This window comes from Bidens hawaiensis, unplaced genomic scaffold, assembly GCF_021521415.1.
Source record: "Bidens hawaiensis isolate Kalapana, Puna unplaced genomic scaffold, B.hawaiensis_p1.1 tig00062347_1, whole genome shotgun sequence".
NCBI classification, from domain to species: domain Eukaryota; kingdom Viridiplantae; phylum Streptophyta; class Magnoliopsida; order Asterales; family Asteraceae; genus Bidens; species Bidens hawaiensis.
This window is the reverse complement of record NW_027501194.1, coordinates 51298-67533: the sequence shown is the minus strand read 5'-3', so window position 1 is coordinate 67533 and position 16236 is coordinate 51298. Positions and strand designations below refer to the sequence as shown.

The 16236-nt window shown below is 31.6% G+C and overlaps 1 protein-coding gene across 1 annotated transcript; it reads left to right on the top strand.

Annotated features, from left to right (window-relative positions):
• The first annotated feature begins 2536 nt into the window (after window positions 1–2536).
• LOC143603656 (uncharacterized) lies at window positions 2537–8313 on the top strand. The gene is made up of 11 exons (XM_077080399.1): window positions 2537–3124; window positions 3232–3286; window positions 3759–3858; window positions 3946–4162; window positions 4776–4829; window positions 4907–5058; window positions 5286–5886; window positions 6987–7101; window positions 7190–7239; window positions 7328–7477; window positions 7985–8313. Exons 1-11 carry the CDS (start codon window positions 2537–2539, stop codon window positions 8231–8233), a joined length of 2331 nt encoding a protein of 776 aa, XP_076936514.1. The 3' UTR covers window positions 8234–8313.
• The last annotated feature ends 7923 nt before the right edge of the window (window positions 8314–16236 follow it).

Genomic DNA, 16236 nt, shown 5'->3' with positions numbered 1-16236 from the left:
TTCGAACTTGCATTACATACTCATATTTTCCATACCATCCATTCATGAACTATATTTTTAATTTGAAAGATTCTTTTGAAATTTAATTAGTAGTTATTAATACATGCAATATAATTGTATACATATATTGAGTTTGATATTCTCATCAAACACTTCATAAAAATTACAAGCTTCGTATACAACATTGTTGACATTAGAAAATGAGTTCACAAGTATAACCTAGTCAAGTAATTCCAATTTGTTATTTTTATATGAAAATCATCAAGCCAAACATTTGTTCTATAATAACAGTTTTAGTTAAGAACTCTTGACAGTTCGGCGTGACGATCAGAGATTATGAAAATACATTAGACTTAAACCTATATAGTAGAGCGTCATGCACCACATATGATTAGGAGTTAGGATTGTTCAAAAAGCATGTGGCCTGCGACTCGTTTGAAAATAGCTTAAAAAAGCTTGGCTCGAAAAAGCTCGATTCTAAACGAGCTCGGCTCGAAAAAACTCGATTCTAAGTGAGCTTGGCTCGACTCATCTCGATTGCTAAACGAGCCGAGCTCGAGCCAGGGTTAGCTCGGCTCGTTTAGATTAAACCCTAAATTTTAATATCTATATATAATAGCATACAAAGAAATAAATAAAAAAAATTATACATATATTATGTCACTCGATACCTAATACATTATAAAAGAATAACTAAAATAAAACATATAAATATTTAAATTCTCTAGTTTTTAAATTTTATATAATATGTATGTTAAAATTATAATTTTTGTCTTTTATATATCAAAATTTGTAAAATAATAAATAAATAAATTAAAGAAGCCCGACCCTACGAGCTTGAGCTCGGCTCGAGCTTTAAACGAGCCGAGCTCGAGCTTGATTTTTCAGCTCGATAAAGAAAACGAGCCAAGCCGATTAAGTTCAAGCTGGAGCTCGAGCACACTCTGGCTCAACTCGACTCGGCTCGTTTACAGCCATGCATATGATTAAAAAAAGTTTGAATGTTACTCATATTACTCAGCATTTAAAAAAAACTAATAAAAAAGATCAAACCATGGTTTTAAACCACGACTTGACTTACAAAACCACCACATTAACACAAAAAGTGGTAACTAGGTTACTACTTTAATATAATCCTTGGTTTGAAACCACGACTTGCCATATTTTAATAAAAAATATTATTTTATGAATTTCCCTCTGACACATTCAAAGAAATATACCCAAAACCACGATTACACCATTTATGTAACATCTCTCAAAGCCATACCATTTTAAAAAAAACCTTTTGCAAAAGCACTATTTATGAAATTTTTTCGCAATTTTGCATGCCCGTAACTACTAAACATGATATTTTAACGTGTTATGATTTTTTAACGTAGTGAGTTAAGAACAATATCCTTTTATGTGTTTTTTTTCTAATTTGGAAATGTAACACAACTTTTATTCATAAAGGGCAAAAGTGTAATAACCCACTCTTGGTTTAGCCTGCATCACAATCGTCGCCGGAAGACCACTACAGCACTACCACTCCACCATTTCAATCATGTGAAAAGGAAATAAATAGCAAACTGGCCATCGAATCCCACCTTTTAGCGGACCACCGCCAACATTTCGGACCACCGCTGTCACCGCCTTGGGTTTCCAAACGGAAGCCGACAACAGTGGCTCAGCCGCAAACTCCACCTTCAAATGTTTCTAAAAAGCTACAGTTAAATATTTATAAAAAGCTATAGCTTCCAGCCACCATCTACCAGATAGCAGCTTCCAACTACAGCTACCAGCTAATTTTGCCAAACATACCCCAAAAAGGATATGAAATGAATGGAAATTGTTTCTTTTCCTTTTCATTCATTGGTTAAGTAAACTCTAGAACATAACGTAAATATCAAAATAAGCCCTTTAACTTAAGCCAGAAAATAAATTTGTGTATATGTTTTTTAATGTTTTTCTTATTTTTTTATGATGTTTAATGTTTTTTTTAATTATCAAAATTATCTTTTTAAATTACATTCTTGTTTTAATTTGTTAAAGAAAAAAAACTGAAAATTCTTTAAAATCTCCATTCGCCTAAACTACAACCTCAAACGGCTTCACAAACATCCAGTCAACACTGCATATCAAAAAGTTGGGGAAGGTTAACGTACAAATGAAATTAACGTACTAAATGTGGGAATCAAGTTGAGTAATTATATACATACAAATAGAGTAATCATGTAATTACTTTATATGGAGTAATTACATAATTACTCTATTTGTATATATAACTACTCAACTTGATTTTTACATTTAACACGTTAATTTTATTTGTATTTAAACCAAACTCATAAAAAGTTACCGTATAAAAAGTCATGAAACAAAAACAAATCACATAAATTGTACCGAGAAACCTCAGATTTTAGCGCCCTTTGTTACAAATTTCGAATAATTGCCGCCAAAATCCCCCATTTTTGCTTCAAATAAAATACCTCCTTTAATCTTTTCACTTCACTCATTCAGATCCATCTTCCTTGTATACCAAAACCCTAACCATCTATCAATGGAAAGCGATGACGATTACGAGTCCTTCTCAATCCCCAACAACTCACCTTCACCTTCACCTAAACACCGAAGGCTCAAGCGCCTCAAAAAGTCAACGGATGTTGATGTCCAGTCAACCACCGTTGAATCAGTACCCGAAGAAGCCCCAGAAGCTTCCGATATCCGAACATTTGACGGTAACGGAGATGCAGAAGAATTGAACCCTAGGGTAAAGGAATTGAGATCTTGTTACGGCGATTCGACGGTCAAGAAGGATTTGGAAATTGAAGAAGATGACGTCACGGAAAAGGAATTGAGTTCTGGTGGTGGTGATGAGGTTTTGAGAACAGATCGGAAGGAAACAAAGAGAGCATTGGATTTTGATGATGATGATAATGATATTAATGTTAATGTTAATGAGAATGAGAGTGGAGTTGATCAATTGGCTGGGAATGAAGGGGATAATATAGATATGGAAGTTAGGGTAGGTGAAGATGTGGAGAATAATGAGAAGAAAGGGAAGAAAAAGAGGCGTAAGAGTTCCGGTCACGATAACAAACCAAAAGCAGCGAAAACATCTTATTCTAGCAAAAGAAGGGAAGAGAAGGTAAATAGATTGTATTATTATTATTATTATTATTATTATTATTATTATTATTATTATTATTATTATTATTTAGTTTGTTGGTTAATTGCGGATTTATGGATTTACAGGAAAGAAGAGCTTATCTTGACCAACTTCATGCTGAATCCCAGAGGATTTTAAGAGGTGATTGGTTTAATTAAATCATGTGCTAACATTAGGTTTTACTTAATTGGAATTTGGATTTTAACAATTCAAACTATCACTCATTGGCTGATAATAATTCATACGTTAAATTTGATCGGGATAGTCCGAACTCTCACTTTTGTTGCTAAGGGCATTCCAGGTAGCATAACAATCATAAATTTATGGTTGATTTATATTTGATTTCTACTCATTTTTTGCATCCATGTTTTTCTATTTAGTTTATAGTTATTATTGTTGGCGGAATCAGATGTAAATTAATGATAATTATGTTACTGGGATTGCCCGTGGGTATGAAAGTTATAGTTAGGACTATTAGTACATAAATTGATGGTATGGATTATTATCGGTCAGTGTATCATAGTTTGGATTATGGATTATTAAAATCCAGTTTGTTGATTATGTATAATGTGTTGGTTATTCTGATTAGATTATTTTTCTTCGCTATTGTTAGAAACTAGAGGTGTATCTTTTAAGCCAGTGCCACTTGTTCAAAAGCCCATATCATCTATTTTGGAAAAAATAAGACAAAGGAAGCTTGAGGTGACAAAGAAGTGAGTATTAATCTTGTTTGCTGTATTTTGATAGATATGGGTTATGCATCTGGTTGTATTCATTTTTTTTTTATTTTTACTTTTTAGGTTTAACCAGTCAATCAATGATGATTCTGACAAGGAAGGTGATAAATATGATGTGAAAGATCAGCCGGAGAGTGTAGAAAAAGAAGTTAATGATTTATCTGGATCTGTAAAAGAGGACAAAGTTTCAAATGTAGATCATGTATCCGATGATGATGGTGCGGATGAACCTGATCTATGTGGAGAACAGAAAAGTGATGTCAATGCTTGTTCACAGAAGGTATGCATAGAACTGTTCAAATAAGCACTTGAACTTTTGACATTTTATTGGCCAAGTTAACGACATTCACTTTTTTAAGCTCAACTGTCCATTATTCGATCCACATTGAGCTAAAACTAACCTGATACCAAGCTGGGTCAAGTTGTTTTTAAACCAAGCCAAACCAAGTTGAGTCGAGTTGGCTTGGTTATTCTTCGAGTTGTGCTTTAGCTCAAGTTTTTTATAGTTTGGTTTTAAATCCGAGCTGAGCTCGAGCATGCCTTGGCTCGGCTTGGCTCAGCTCGCGAACAACTCAAAGTATGCTGTTATGAATGGGTATACTGTGCCATCCTAGTAATCATGAAACAGACATACTGCTCACACTATGATTGGTTGACACAAATTGAAAACTTTTAACTTCTTATATAAGAACACAGTTATCAAGATCACATTTTTTGTATTTGCATATCGATATGATTTCGATGTTTATATAAGTTATGTAGATTTCACCTCATTATGGATGGACTAAGGATCTAAAAGTCTGTAATTGGGATCAAACTTTGTTTGATTTCCATCAGTGGGTTTTGTTCAACTGATAGAGTTAATAAAGATGCTTCTTTTCACGCTTCTGCAGGATTTGGATGTGGATCCTACACCTGCTATATGCGCTCCAGTTGATGATACTCAGGTTTCTTTACACTTGCAACCTTTTCAAATTATTACTCTTTCTTGTCTATATATACTCAGTTACCTTGTTTACTGTAGGAACTCTTTGGTGACACTCAACCCAGTGATAGTGATGGTAAAGAATCTGAAAATGAAGAGTCTTGTGAGCATGATTCTAGTTCTCAAGAAGAAGAAATGGGACCTTCTTTGTTAACTATGAAGTTAAAGTTTGATTCTGTTCCTGATGATACGTAAGTTGACTTTATGGTCAACATTTCTTGTCAAATGTGTTTGGATTTTGATTGACCAGAACACAGTTTTTTGGTCCAAGATCTTAGTTTCCCTAGTAGATTATTCTTGCGTCTAATATGATTATAAAGTTATTATCTTTATAATATGATCTTTTAATTTTTTTGCATTAAAAGTACACTTTTTGCGACTTCTGTTCTTACACATCTGATTTCTTTGAATTTTGCAGTTGTGATGAAGAAGAAAATGACAAAGAGAATGTTGACCCACGTGTTCAAGAACACCCTTCTCCAAAAGGCGATCATGCAAAAGCATTTCTTGATGATGAGGCCGAGGAAGAAGACGATAGTGACAATGATCGAATGGTGTTTGGAGATGATGAAGAAGATGAGGAGGATGAAGATGAAGATGATATTGAGGAACTCAATAAGATGATAGCAACTGGTTATAAAGAAAGACCAATTGATTTAGAAACTCGCAATGAACTTCATCAAAAATGGCTTGAAGAAAAAGATGCAGCTGGAACTGATGATCTTTTGAGAAGATTAAATGTTACTTCTAAACTTAAAGAAGCATCTTTACTTGATGATGATGAAGGCGAAGAGGATGTAGAAATGAATGATAATGTTAATGATGATAGTGATAATAGTGATGAGGATGATGTTGATGTTCATGAAGATGAAGATGTGGAACGACCGCGTCGAATGAATCTAAAAAAAGCAAAAGAAATGGTTGCTCAAATGTTTAATGATAAAGATGATGATTACTTTTCATCTGATGAAGAGGAAACAGAAAAGATACTTGTTAAAGAGCGTCTGCTCAACAAAGATGTAAGTAATTTTCTTTTATTCTTTTTGCAACTCCCTTTTAGTTTATCCCTAATTTATGGTTTTTATTTTAGAAATTATTACTTTTATATGGTAACTGTTTGATTTCACCCATAAAATCCATAATTTGAAGTATTAAATATTAATACAAGGTAATTTGTACATGATTGACTATGTTGACTTTTCTTTGTCTTATGCTGATGTGGCACACATAATGTTGAATTAGGGGTGTGCACGGTTCGGTTCGGTTCGGTTATTAGCATTAACCCAACCTAACCGATCGGTTATCGGTTCGGTTCGGTTAATTTCGGTTAATAACCGGTATCAAATTTGGGCTAAAATTTTGTTTAAAACTACATGAAATGAATGTTTAAATACATGAAATGAATGCATAACTACATGAAATGAAAGTATAAATATATAAAATTGAGATATTAGAACATGAAATGGAGATATAAATACATGAAAATGATAGTGTTAAACTATTAATAGATATAATACATGAAATAGAGGAAAAAGTACTTGAAAATATTAAAAAATGAAGAGTTCGGTTCGGTTAATTTCGGTTAATTCGGTTTTCGGTTATATCGGTTCGGTTTCGTCGGTTTTTGGTTCGGTTTCGGTTACCGATTCGGTTATTGCATGTTGAATTGTTGATTACCTGCTGACTAGGTTGTTTTTTCAAAATATTAAAAGTTATAGTTTGAAGTAGTTAAAAAACTGACCAAGAATTAGACCAGAGGTGGTTATCTTTTTTATGCAATAACCCTTTTATTATCTATAGTCTTTATGAACATTTAAATTATAAATCTATTATTGCTTAACAAAGGTGCTAGTGATTTTCTATTTAATTTTAGGGGTTATTGAAAAATTTAAGTAACCAACTTCGGTTTGTTTTTTGTTTTGGCTAGTTTGTACATGTTTGACTACTTTAACCTTCCTCTTTGTATTGTCCTTACGTGGCACACATAAATCGAAGTTTCTTTCTAATAACTGAACAAACAACTAGACCAGAGTTGGTTTTTCTTTTATGCAATAACCTTGTTATGTTATATAGTTTATATTAAGATTTAAATCTGAAACTGTTATTATAACTAACACAGACAGAAAAGGGCAAATTGGTGTCACCAATCGAAGATGAGGATTCACGAGAAGTTTTTGGTCGTATAAAGAAGCTAAATGAGGTTCCTGAGGGTCGTAAGAAGGCTAAAATAGCATGTAAGTGGTTAACTTAATTTGTGAATTTGAGTTGATACTAGATTATATAAACCACTTGCATTTGTTTTACTAAATACTTATTTTGCAGCATATTTTGATACATCACTTATAGGAGGTAACAGCAACAGCTCTTCTAAGGTAAGTTAATGATGTTGCTTAATGTCAGGTTTTCCAAAATAAAAAAAAGTGATTTTTAATAATGTGTTATGTGATGTTAATTCCGCAGTCGTCTTTCTTGAGTCGAACGTCGAACAGTTCTGTTTCACTTCCTTCCAAGCAAGGAGGATCAGGTGGGGTTCGGTCTTTTATATTTGGAAGAGATGACAGCAATAGCCGAAGTTCAATCTTGAATTCAGAGGACACATCAGATGCAATTGTAAGTTTAACAAATATTATTCAAGTTAATATTCAACTAGTTCTGTTCTCATAAGCACATGCACACTCAAATATTATCTCTGACAACATAGTTTTATTACATTTGATTATGTAACTTAAGTTATTTATTACAAATGATCACTATTAAATCACATATCTTGATTAAGGGCTGTTTAAAATAACATGTAAAGGTATGAAAAAAAGTAACATGACAAATTTGTAAATTCTTTTGTTTATAAATATTGCATTATTTTTAGTCTTTTACGTATCAATGTGTAAAAAAAATTACTAGCCGGGCTCACTCATTTAACTTTGAGCCTGAGCCCAACCTGGCTTGGCTCTGCTCGTTTATAGCCTTAATCTATAAACCTAGGCTCGGGTTTTAGAAATAGGGCCTGAAACGAACCCAACTCGTTTGGTAGGGCTGGGCCTGGCATAGCTTGATTACATCTCTACATAAGATTGCCTGATGAATTTTAACTTTTTAGTTATTGCTTATAACACGCAGGCATCAAGTGAAATGCAACCTAAAAAGGTTACAACAAAGTACAGAAGCTCACAGTCACAAGGCAGATCAAGCACACAAACTACAAACCTTGTTTCTGAAAGCAGTAGCACTTCATTCTTTGAGATATTGAATCAGTCTTCGTTGCAATTGAACGTTCACAATCAACATCATAAAATCGAGATTAGTCAATCTGTTTTTGCTTCTTTTAAGATCCCCAAGAAGCCTATAAAGATTCAAGGAAGGGTTTAATATTATTACATTTGAATTGTTTTTCTAGATGTTAATCATAGCAAATAAAATTAAGTGGTCTGTTTACTGATGGTTCTTATGATTTGCAACTGTTTTAGTGATTCTAGTTATTGAGTTTGATGTGTCATATTTATGCACTAAATTAGTTTTGTCAAAAACATGATAATATGTAGTTTTGTTCAATGTTTTAAAAACCGGTATTTTACTTGTACCGGTTTAGGCTAAAATATGATACAATCGGTTGAACCGGGTTATACCGGAAGGTTCAACCGGTTGAATAGTTTACCTTATAATTTACAATAAATGTAACTTCAATCCAAAAATAACCCAAAAACTACATGATTCCTATAACAAAACATAATCCAAAAGTTAATTCATATTAAAAAAATAATGCAAAGCATCAATTTTAAAAATTAGTCCTAAAGTTTACACATTTGAATGTTAATTGTTGAGTTAAAAGTAATTTTGAAATAATATGGGCCGCAAATATTAAAAATTTCTCGGACTTATAACCGGTTTGCCGGTAAAAACCGGTATTTTAGACAAAAACCGCCGGTACGATGTTCTAGCTAACCGGTCAAAAATGCTGGTCTCAAAATACCAGCCTACTATGCGAAATCCGGTTTAACCGGTTCAACCGGCCGGTTTGAACCGGTTTTTAAAACATTGGTTTTGTTACCTTTCCAATTAGCATGTAAACGATCTGAACGTTTAGTGACCGTTAAATAAAAAAGCTTGTTTATGTTTGTTTATTTACTAAATGAACATGAGTGCAACTTTTGTTCATTTAACAAACGATGAAGATAAACATATGTTTTGTTGGTTTGGCTATCTGCTTGGTTGTTTATTTACATTTGTCTATGTTTGCTTAAATATCCATTTAAATTAATTTAAGATTAAAACTAATATTAATTTAAAATATATTTTATTTTCATGTTTAAAACACTTGGTTAGCCTAGTTGCGATCATCCAAATTATAAGAACAGTAAACTTTAAAATTGCATATTTAGCCAAATGTTTTAGCCCATTAGGGATTAACCATATATGTTCGTTTATATTTGTTTGTGTTCATTTATGTTCACCATTTGTTTAGACCTCACAATAGTAACAAACGAGCAAAAATGGACATGAACAAAAAGTTTGTTTGTCTAAATTAGTCTAACTGTCCGTCTGGTTAAAATTAAATGAATATGAATGTTTTGTCCATGTTAGTTCGATTCAACTAAGGGTATAAGAGTATGTTTGACAAAACTAACTGCTAGCTGGAAGCTATAGTTTTTTAGATATATTTTGATGTTTGACAGAGTAGCTGAAACTTTTAATAAACTGTATAAAATTATTAAAATTGGCATAACTAAAAACAATAATAATAAATGTATCTTTTTTGGAATGTTATTTAAGTAAATTAAAATACTAAAGCTTGTAACTCTTTTTAAATGCTACTAGTAAAATCTTTAAGCTTTAAGCTTTTTCTTCTAACATAAAAGATTCAAACTCCTTGAACCAAATAAGCCTTTTAATTAAGTAGGAGTTTTTTCTTAAAAACTTGAAGTTAGAAACTTCTAAAAGCTCCTAAAAATTTCCAAACAAAAATGTCTTAAGTCATTTTTATATTGTATTGTTTTCTTTTTCATTTATGTATTTTCATAATGTACTGCATTATGAATTTTCCACTCTACTCCGCTTATTTGTTGGAATTGACGTGTGATGTGAACTTTTAAGATAATCTCCCGACCAAAATGATAACTACAACTATTTTTTTGGTTAGAGCCTTAGAGCATTTACAATAGGCGGTTTTTAACTAGTTATTGGGAGTTATGCATGCCCAAAGATGTTTTTTTGGGCTATTAAGCCGGTTTTGAGGAGCTCGGTTTTATTCAGAAGTATGAAGTTTAACGACATAAGTGGTTGTTGTCCTTTTTTTCTCTGTATAAAAAAGCTACGGTTCATCCTTTTTAAACAAAATAAGTTATAAAGTGTTTAATCTGTTATAATATGTTTTAAGTAATACAAATCAACAAAAGTTCCTCATTGAGACAAATATAATAATAATAATAATTTTGTTATTAAAAACAAAGGTAAATGATGGTGATGGCATTCAAATGTACGTTTTTGAGCGTTTTTAGCCTTACTATCGAAGATGAAATTCATATTTTAAGATATTTTTCTCGTTTGTTGAGATGATAGCTGATTGATAATATATAGTTTTGAATATTTATAGCACTCCGTAGTATGGATGGCTCTTGTGAAAATATTTATACACAATGTTCACTAATCATATCATTTTTAAGTTCATCATCATGAAACATGTGAAACGAAGATCTGTATTGGTTCATTTTCATGGCCCTCTGATTATATTCGTGATTCGTGAAGCAATTAATTTTTTTGAATGATCAATGAATACCTAACTAACTAACTTTTTATCACGCTTAAACAAGATATATTAAGAATTCTTTCTTCTAAAATACGAAAATTAATATATAAACTCAGCCATGAAAAGTTATACTCCCCCTGTCCCATTATAATTGTCCTAGTTTGATTTTTCAAGTCTTTCTTGTTTAACTTTGACCGACAATATTTTTGTTTGTGTTATATAATACTTGATGTAAAATATATGAATTGATTGGGTTTTAAATGTATTTTACATTGATATAATTTTCATCAAGTATTATATGACACGGACAAAAATATTTACGGTCAAGGTTGCAAAAAAAAGACTTGAAAAGTCAAACTATGACACTTATAATGGGTTATAATGGGACAGAGGGAGTATATATAATTAATTAGGTTGTTAGAAAATAAACATTTTTATGGTTTCTATTTTAGATTTAAACTTATTTTTGTTTAAAAGAAATATTAGGTATTAGGTCCAAATGCATGCGTTAGAGCTACGCATCGTATACGCTTAAGTGGCACCGTCAAGGAGAGAGAGAGAGAGAGAGAGAGAGAGAGAGAGAGAGAGAGAGGAAGAACGACCGGTTTTTCATGACAAACATCGTTAGATGCTCTTGAAGAGGGAAAAGGGTGAGCATGCCTGTGTAAGAAGAGAGAGACCTTGGTAAAAATCTATAGTATATTTCATCAAAATTAAAAAAGATGTAAACAAACTTAAAGTGTATATAAAAGCAAAATATATCATTAGTCTCAACGTATTTTCATTTTATAACTTAATATAGCATACTTACACCTTTATAAAAAAACTAGTTTTTATCCCCCGTATTACGGGGGTTGTTTTATATTGTTTGTTTAATATTTATTTATTTTTTTAATTTATATTTTTCTTATTGTATCAAAGTTAATAATATACTTATGGTTTGGTGATAAATTGTTTCACAAATAAATGAGATGTTAATAACCCCGTTTAAAAGCTATATGTTTTGATGAGACCCAAGACCCGCTTATTTTTTTACTATAAAATTAGTTTTTTTAATTATAAATAATATTTATGAAAGTTAATAATATACTTATGGTTTGATGAGACCCAAGACCCGTTTATTTTTTTTACCAATAAAATTGGTTTTTTAATTTAAATAATATATATATATATATATAGATATATATCTTTTTTTAAAATAATTAAGATATTAATTTTTACTATATCCTATTTTATAGGATTTTTACATCAATAATTTGGTGAGAATAATTTTTTTAATGAGATGTTATAACCTGTTTAAGGAATATCTGGGTTTGGTAAGATCCATACCCATGAATTCGGGTCAAATGCATGAGAATCCTCAATTTAAAAATCAAGCAAATCTGGTGACTCCAAAAAAATGGGGAGCGACCACATCGCGACACCTAGGATTTTTGGATCTTCGTTTATATATATTATTAGTTTTTATCCCCCGTATTACGGGGGTTGTTTTATATTGTTTGTTCTAATATTTATTTATTTTTTGAATTTATATTTTTTTATTGTATGAAAGTTAACAATATACTTATGGTTTGATGATAAATTGTTTCACAAATAAACGAGATGTTATAATTCGGTTTAAAAGATATATGGTTTTGATGAGACCTAAGACCCTTTATTTTTTTTACTATAAAATTGGTTTTTTAATTATAAATAATATTTATGAAAGTTAATAATATACTTATGGTTTGATGAGACCCAAGACCCATTTATTTTTATTACTATCAAATTGGTTTTTTAATTTAAATAATATATATATATATATATATCTTTTTTAAAATAAATAAGATATTAATTTTTATTATATCCTATTTTATAGGATTTTTACATTAATAATTTGGTGAGAATAATTTTTAATTTAATGAGATGTTATAACCCGTTTAAGGAATATTTGGTAAGACTCATACCCATGAATTCGGGTCAAATGCATGAGAAGCCTCCATTTAAAAATCAAGCAAATCTGGTGACTCCAAAAAATAGGGGAGCGACCACATCGCGACACGTAGGATTTTTATGTCATCATTTATATATATTATAGGTAGATGTATGTAATATACTTATATGAAATGCAAGCATCTTACATAGATACTAACACTATGCTTTATGTAATTAATAATATATTGCATTTAAATAAAGTTATTACATTTAAATACTTAATTAGATTATTAGTAGTGGTGGCTTAAAACCGACGTTTTCGGCCAAAACGCTGGGCACACCCCCCCTACCACCACCACCCTCCCCACACGGTTTGGGCTGATTTTTTTGGTGAGGTGTTTCCTGCATAACGTCATGTTGGCATGCTTTTAGAAACATGACCATTAACTAACGGCTATTTAAAAAAAAATAATTTTTTACTATATAATTCATTCACTCTTCAATCAAACTCACACTTTTTTTTTATAAAATTCTCTTCTCAAACATTATATACAACAAACTCTCTACAAAATCAAACCTATGGATTCTCCCACTACTATATAGAACCACTTTTTTGGGATCGACCAACAAGCTGATGACGACGTGGAGGAAGATTCGACTACTATATGAGTTCTCTTCGTTCTCCTCCACCCACGGTTACGAAAAGAGCATATATTGAACGAGAGTGTTTGGCCGTGAACGCTCGTTTGATGGCAGATTACTTCGAACGAGTCGCCGAGAAACAATAACCCGAAGATTTTTATGCGTCGTTTTCGATGTCTAAGCGTTTATTTTGTGAATTGCCAAAGATCTAAAGCGTGAGTTTGATTACTTTAAGCAAAAACTGGACGGTCGAGGGATGCTAGGATTCACCGCAATCAAAAGGTTGCTTCGGCTATACGCGTGCTCGCCTATGGAAACACGACCGACATCAATGACGCGTACTTAAAAGATTTCTGATGAAACAACCCGAGATACCTTGGAGTATTTCTGCAATGGTATATGTCAAATTTTTGGAAAAATATATCAGTTGTAGTTTTTTTTAAATTGAATTCAATTAATTGTTTTATATAGGAATAACAAAGTTATATGCTCCACGTCATCTAAGAATGCCCAATTGTAACGATTTACAACGGATTTACGAGGCACATGCAAGGGTGCATGGTTTTACCCGACATGATCGGGAGTATATATTGTATGTACTGGGAATGAGTTAACTGTCCAACTGCATGACGAGGTTAATACACTTAATTTTCAAGCGATTGTTTCATACAACCTTTGAAAAAAATTTGTTTAGTTTTAGTTAAAAAATATTAGAAATGCAAAAAAGAAAAAGATGATTAAGTAGCGATTGATGCAGAGTTATAAGAAGAGTTATGAATACACCTCTTTTTTATAAAATGTAAAAACGATGAATACGTATCACATTACTTGAAAAGTCTGAATGTAAAACACTATGACTAAACATGATCTAAGAAAAAAAAGTATTCCACCAGTCAAGTCAATTCGTATTGAACACCAACTAATTTAATATGCTTAGGTAGTACATCTCCACAAATTAAATTTGTACAAAACACTCATGACCCAGTTCACATGTATACACGTTATACATGTTCTAGTGGACTATTGACTAATTTTAATGCTCCAGTTTTCTCAGGTTTTTAAATACATGGATGCACTCATGGGATCATGTTATTCTACAAACAAAATTGAAAAAAGTAAGAATGATGGAAAGATTTTGTGGTAAAAAAACCCTTTAAAGAAAGTACAAAAAAATCATAGCTCATATTTTAGAAAAAAACTACAAAAAGTAATAAAAAAACAAGAATGTTTTCCCCGTTTTCCTCGTTCTAAAAAAATGACAATAAAACATCATTGTGTCTTTTTATGTATCGTTGCGTTTTTTGGTTATTTTTTTGATTGATTGTATCATTTTTACTCGATATTGTGTTATATAACTCAACATTATGTTATAATTTGTATGATATTATGTTATATTTTGCGATCTACTGTGCTTTTTTATCTATCAATGTGTTTTTTTTTTATTTTCGTAATTGTGTCTGTTTTTTTTACTTCGGTTAGGGTTCGGGTTAGTTTGGATGCAGGTACGGTTTTTCTTGGGTTGAGTTTCGGATAAAAGTGACCGCCCTTCGGTAAAATATACATCAATTATAATAAAAGTTCGCAATTATATATATATATCCTCACACATGACTATCAATTATATATTTTTCTCTTCTACGTTCTATGTATTTAAAGGTACAAATACATTTTTTATTACCTCTATAAACAAAATTATATTAAATACTAGATCATCCTAGTTTTGAAAATACTAGTGGGTAGCTCGCGTTGTGACAAGTTCGTATGAGTTAAATCTAACCCAATATCTAACCCGACTTGCCTTACACACATGATTATATTTAGGTATTATTATTATTATTTAATACTCCCCCGTCTCATTATAAGTGTCATAGTTTGACTTTTCAAGTCTTTCTTTTGCAATCTTGACCGTAAATATTTTTATTCGTGTCATATAATACTTGATGAAAATTATATCAATGTAAAATACCCAATCCATTCATATATTTTACATCAAGTATTATATAACACAAACAAAAATATTGTCGGTCAAAGTTAAACAAGAAAGACATGAAAATTCAAATTAGGACACTTATAATGGGACGAAGGGAGTAATAATTGTTGTTATTGGTATGTATTATTAAATAATGGATATTAATTATTAGTGGTTTTAAAAACAAAATTTATCTTTTAAACAAAATTGATATTACTCAAAATGAATGGATCAATTGTTGTATGATACGAATAAAGACTTTTCATTTGCATTTTTGAACTCCTAACTTACCTTTTAGAAAAATCAAAATTTCCTAATGGGTACACATTGACAGGACAAAACAAACAATACTCATTGTCTAAAAAGTGAAACATATAAGAAACAACTTTGATACAGATCAGATTATGTAGATATACGATTGGTTGTATGTCACATTATTATATTTGTCCCTAGCCAAGACAAATAAGAACCAAATGATGATAAAATATATGCCAGATTTTTTCTATGAAAATATATTCGTGCAAAAACAAAACTGAAGACAACGACATACATTCGATCTAAAATTATTTTTGTTTCTAGTTAATTGTCTTTCCAATGAACCGATGTTCACTAAAATATAATCGTCACCCCAATCGAAGGGTTAGACCAACACATGTCAGCAATGGAGTGCCGAGTCATTCTTAAATATCGTTTAATGACCCCCTGCTCCCAGTTGATGAGTACTGCCTGGTCTACCGTAAGGTTTGTTTAGATATTTTTGGTGAACACACGGTTTAAATATAGACATGATTTGGTCAGGGATGTCCTTTGTGATGTGTTAAAACGGGCGGGAATCTCGGCAAGAAAAGAGGCTCCTGTGAATTTCTTGTCGGATCCGCGTGAAGGAAGGTCTAATCTCCGACCAGCGGACATTCTTGTGTTTGGATATGCGGGGGGGGGGGGGGGGGGATGCTTGTGTGGACCTTACTGGAGTGTCCCATCTTGTCGGGCTTAGGGACTTCGAGTTTGTTGCTAGGTAGGCCGTGCTAAAGACATAAACATGAAAATTTGCTAAGCACGAGAATGCGTGTGTAGAGAATCAACACACATTCATTCCTTTTGCTT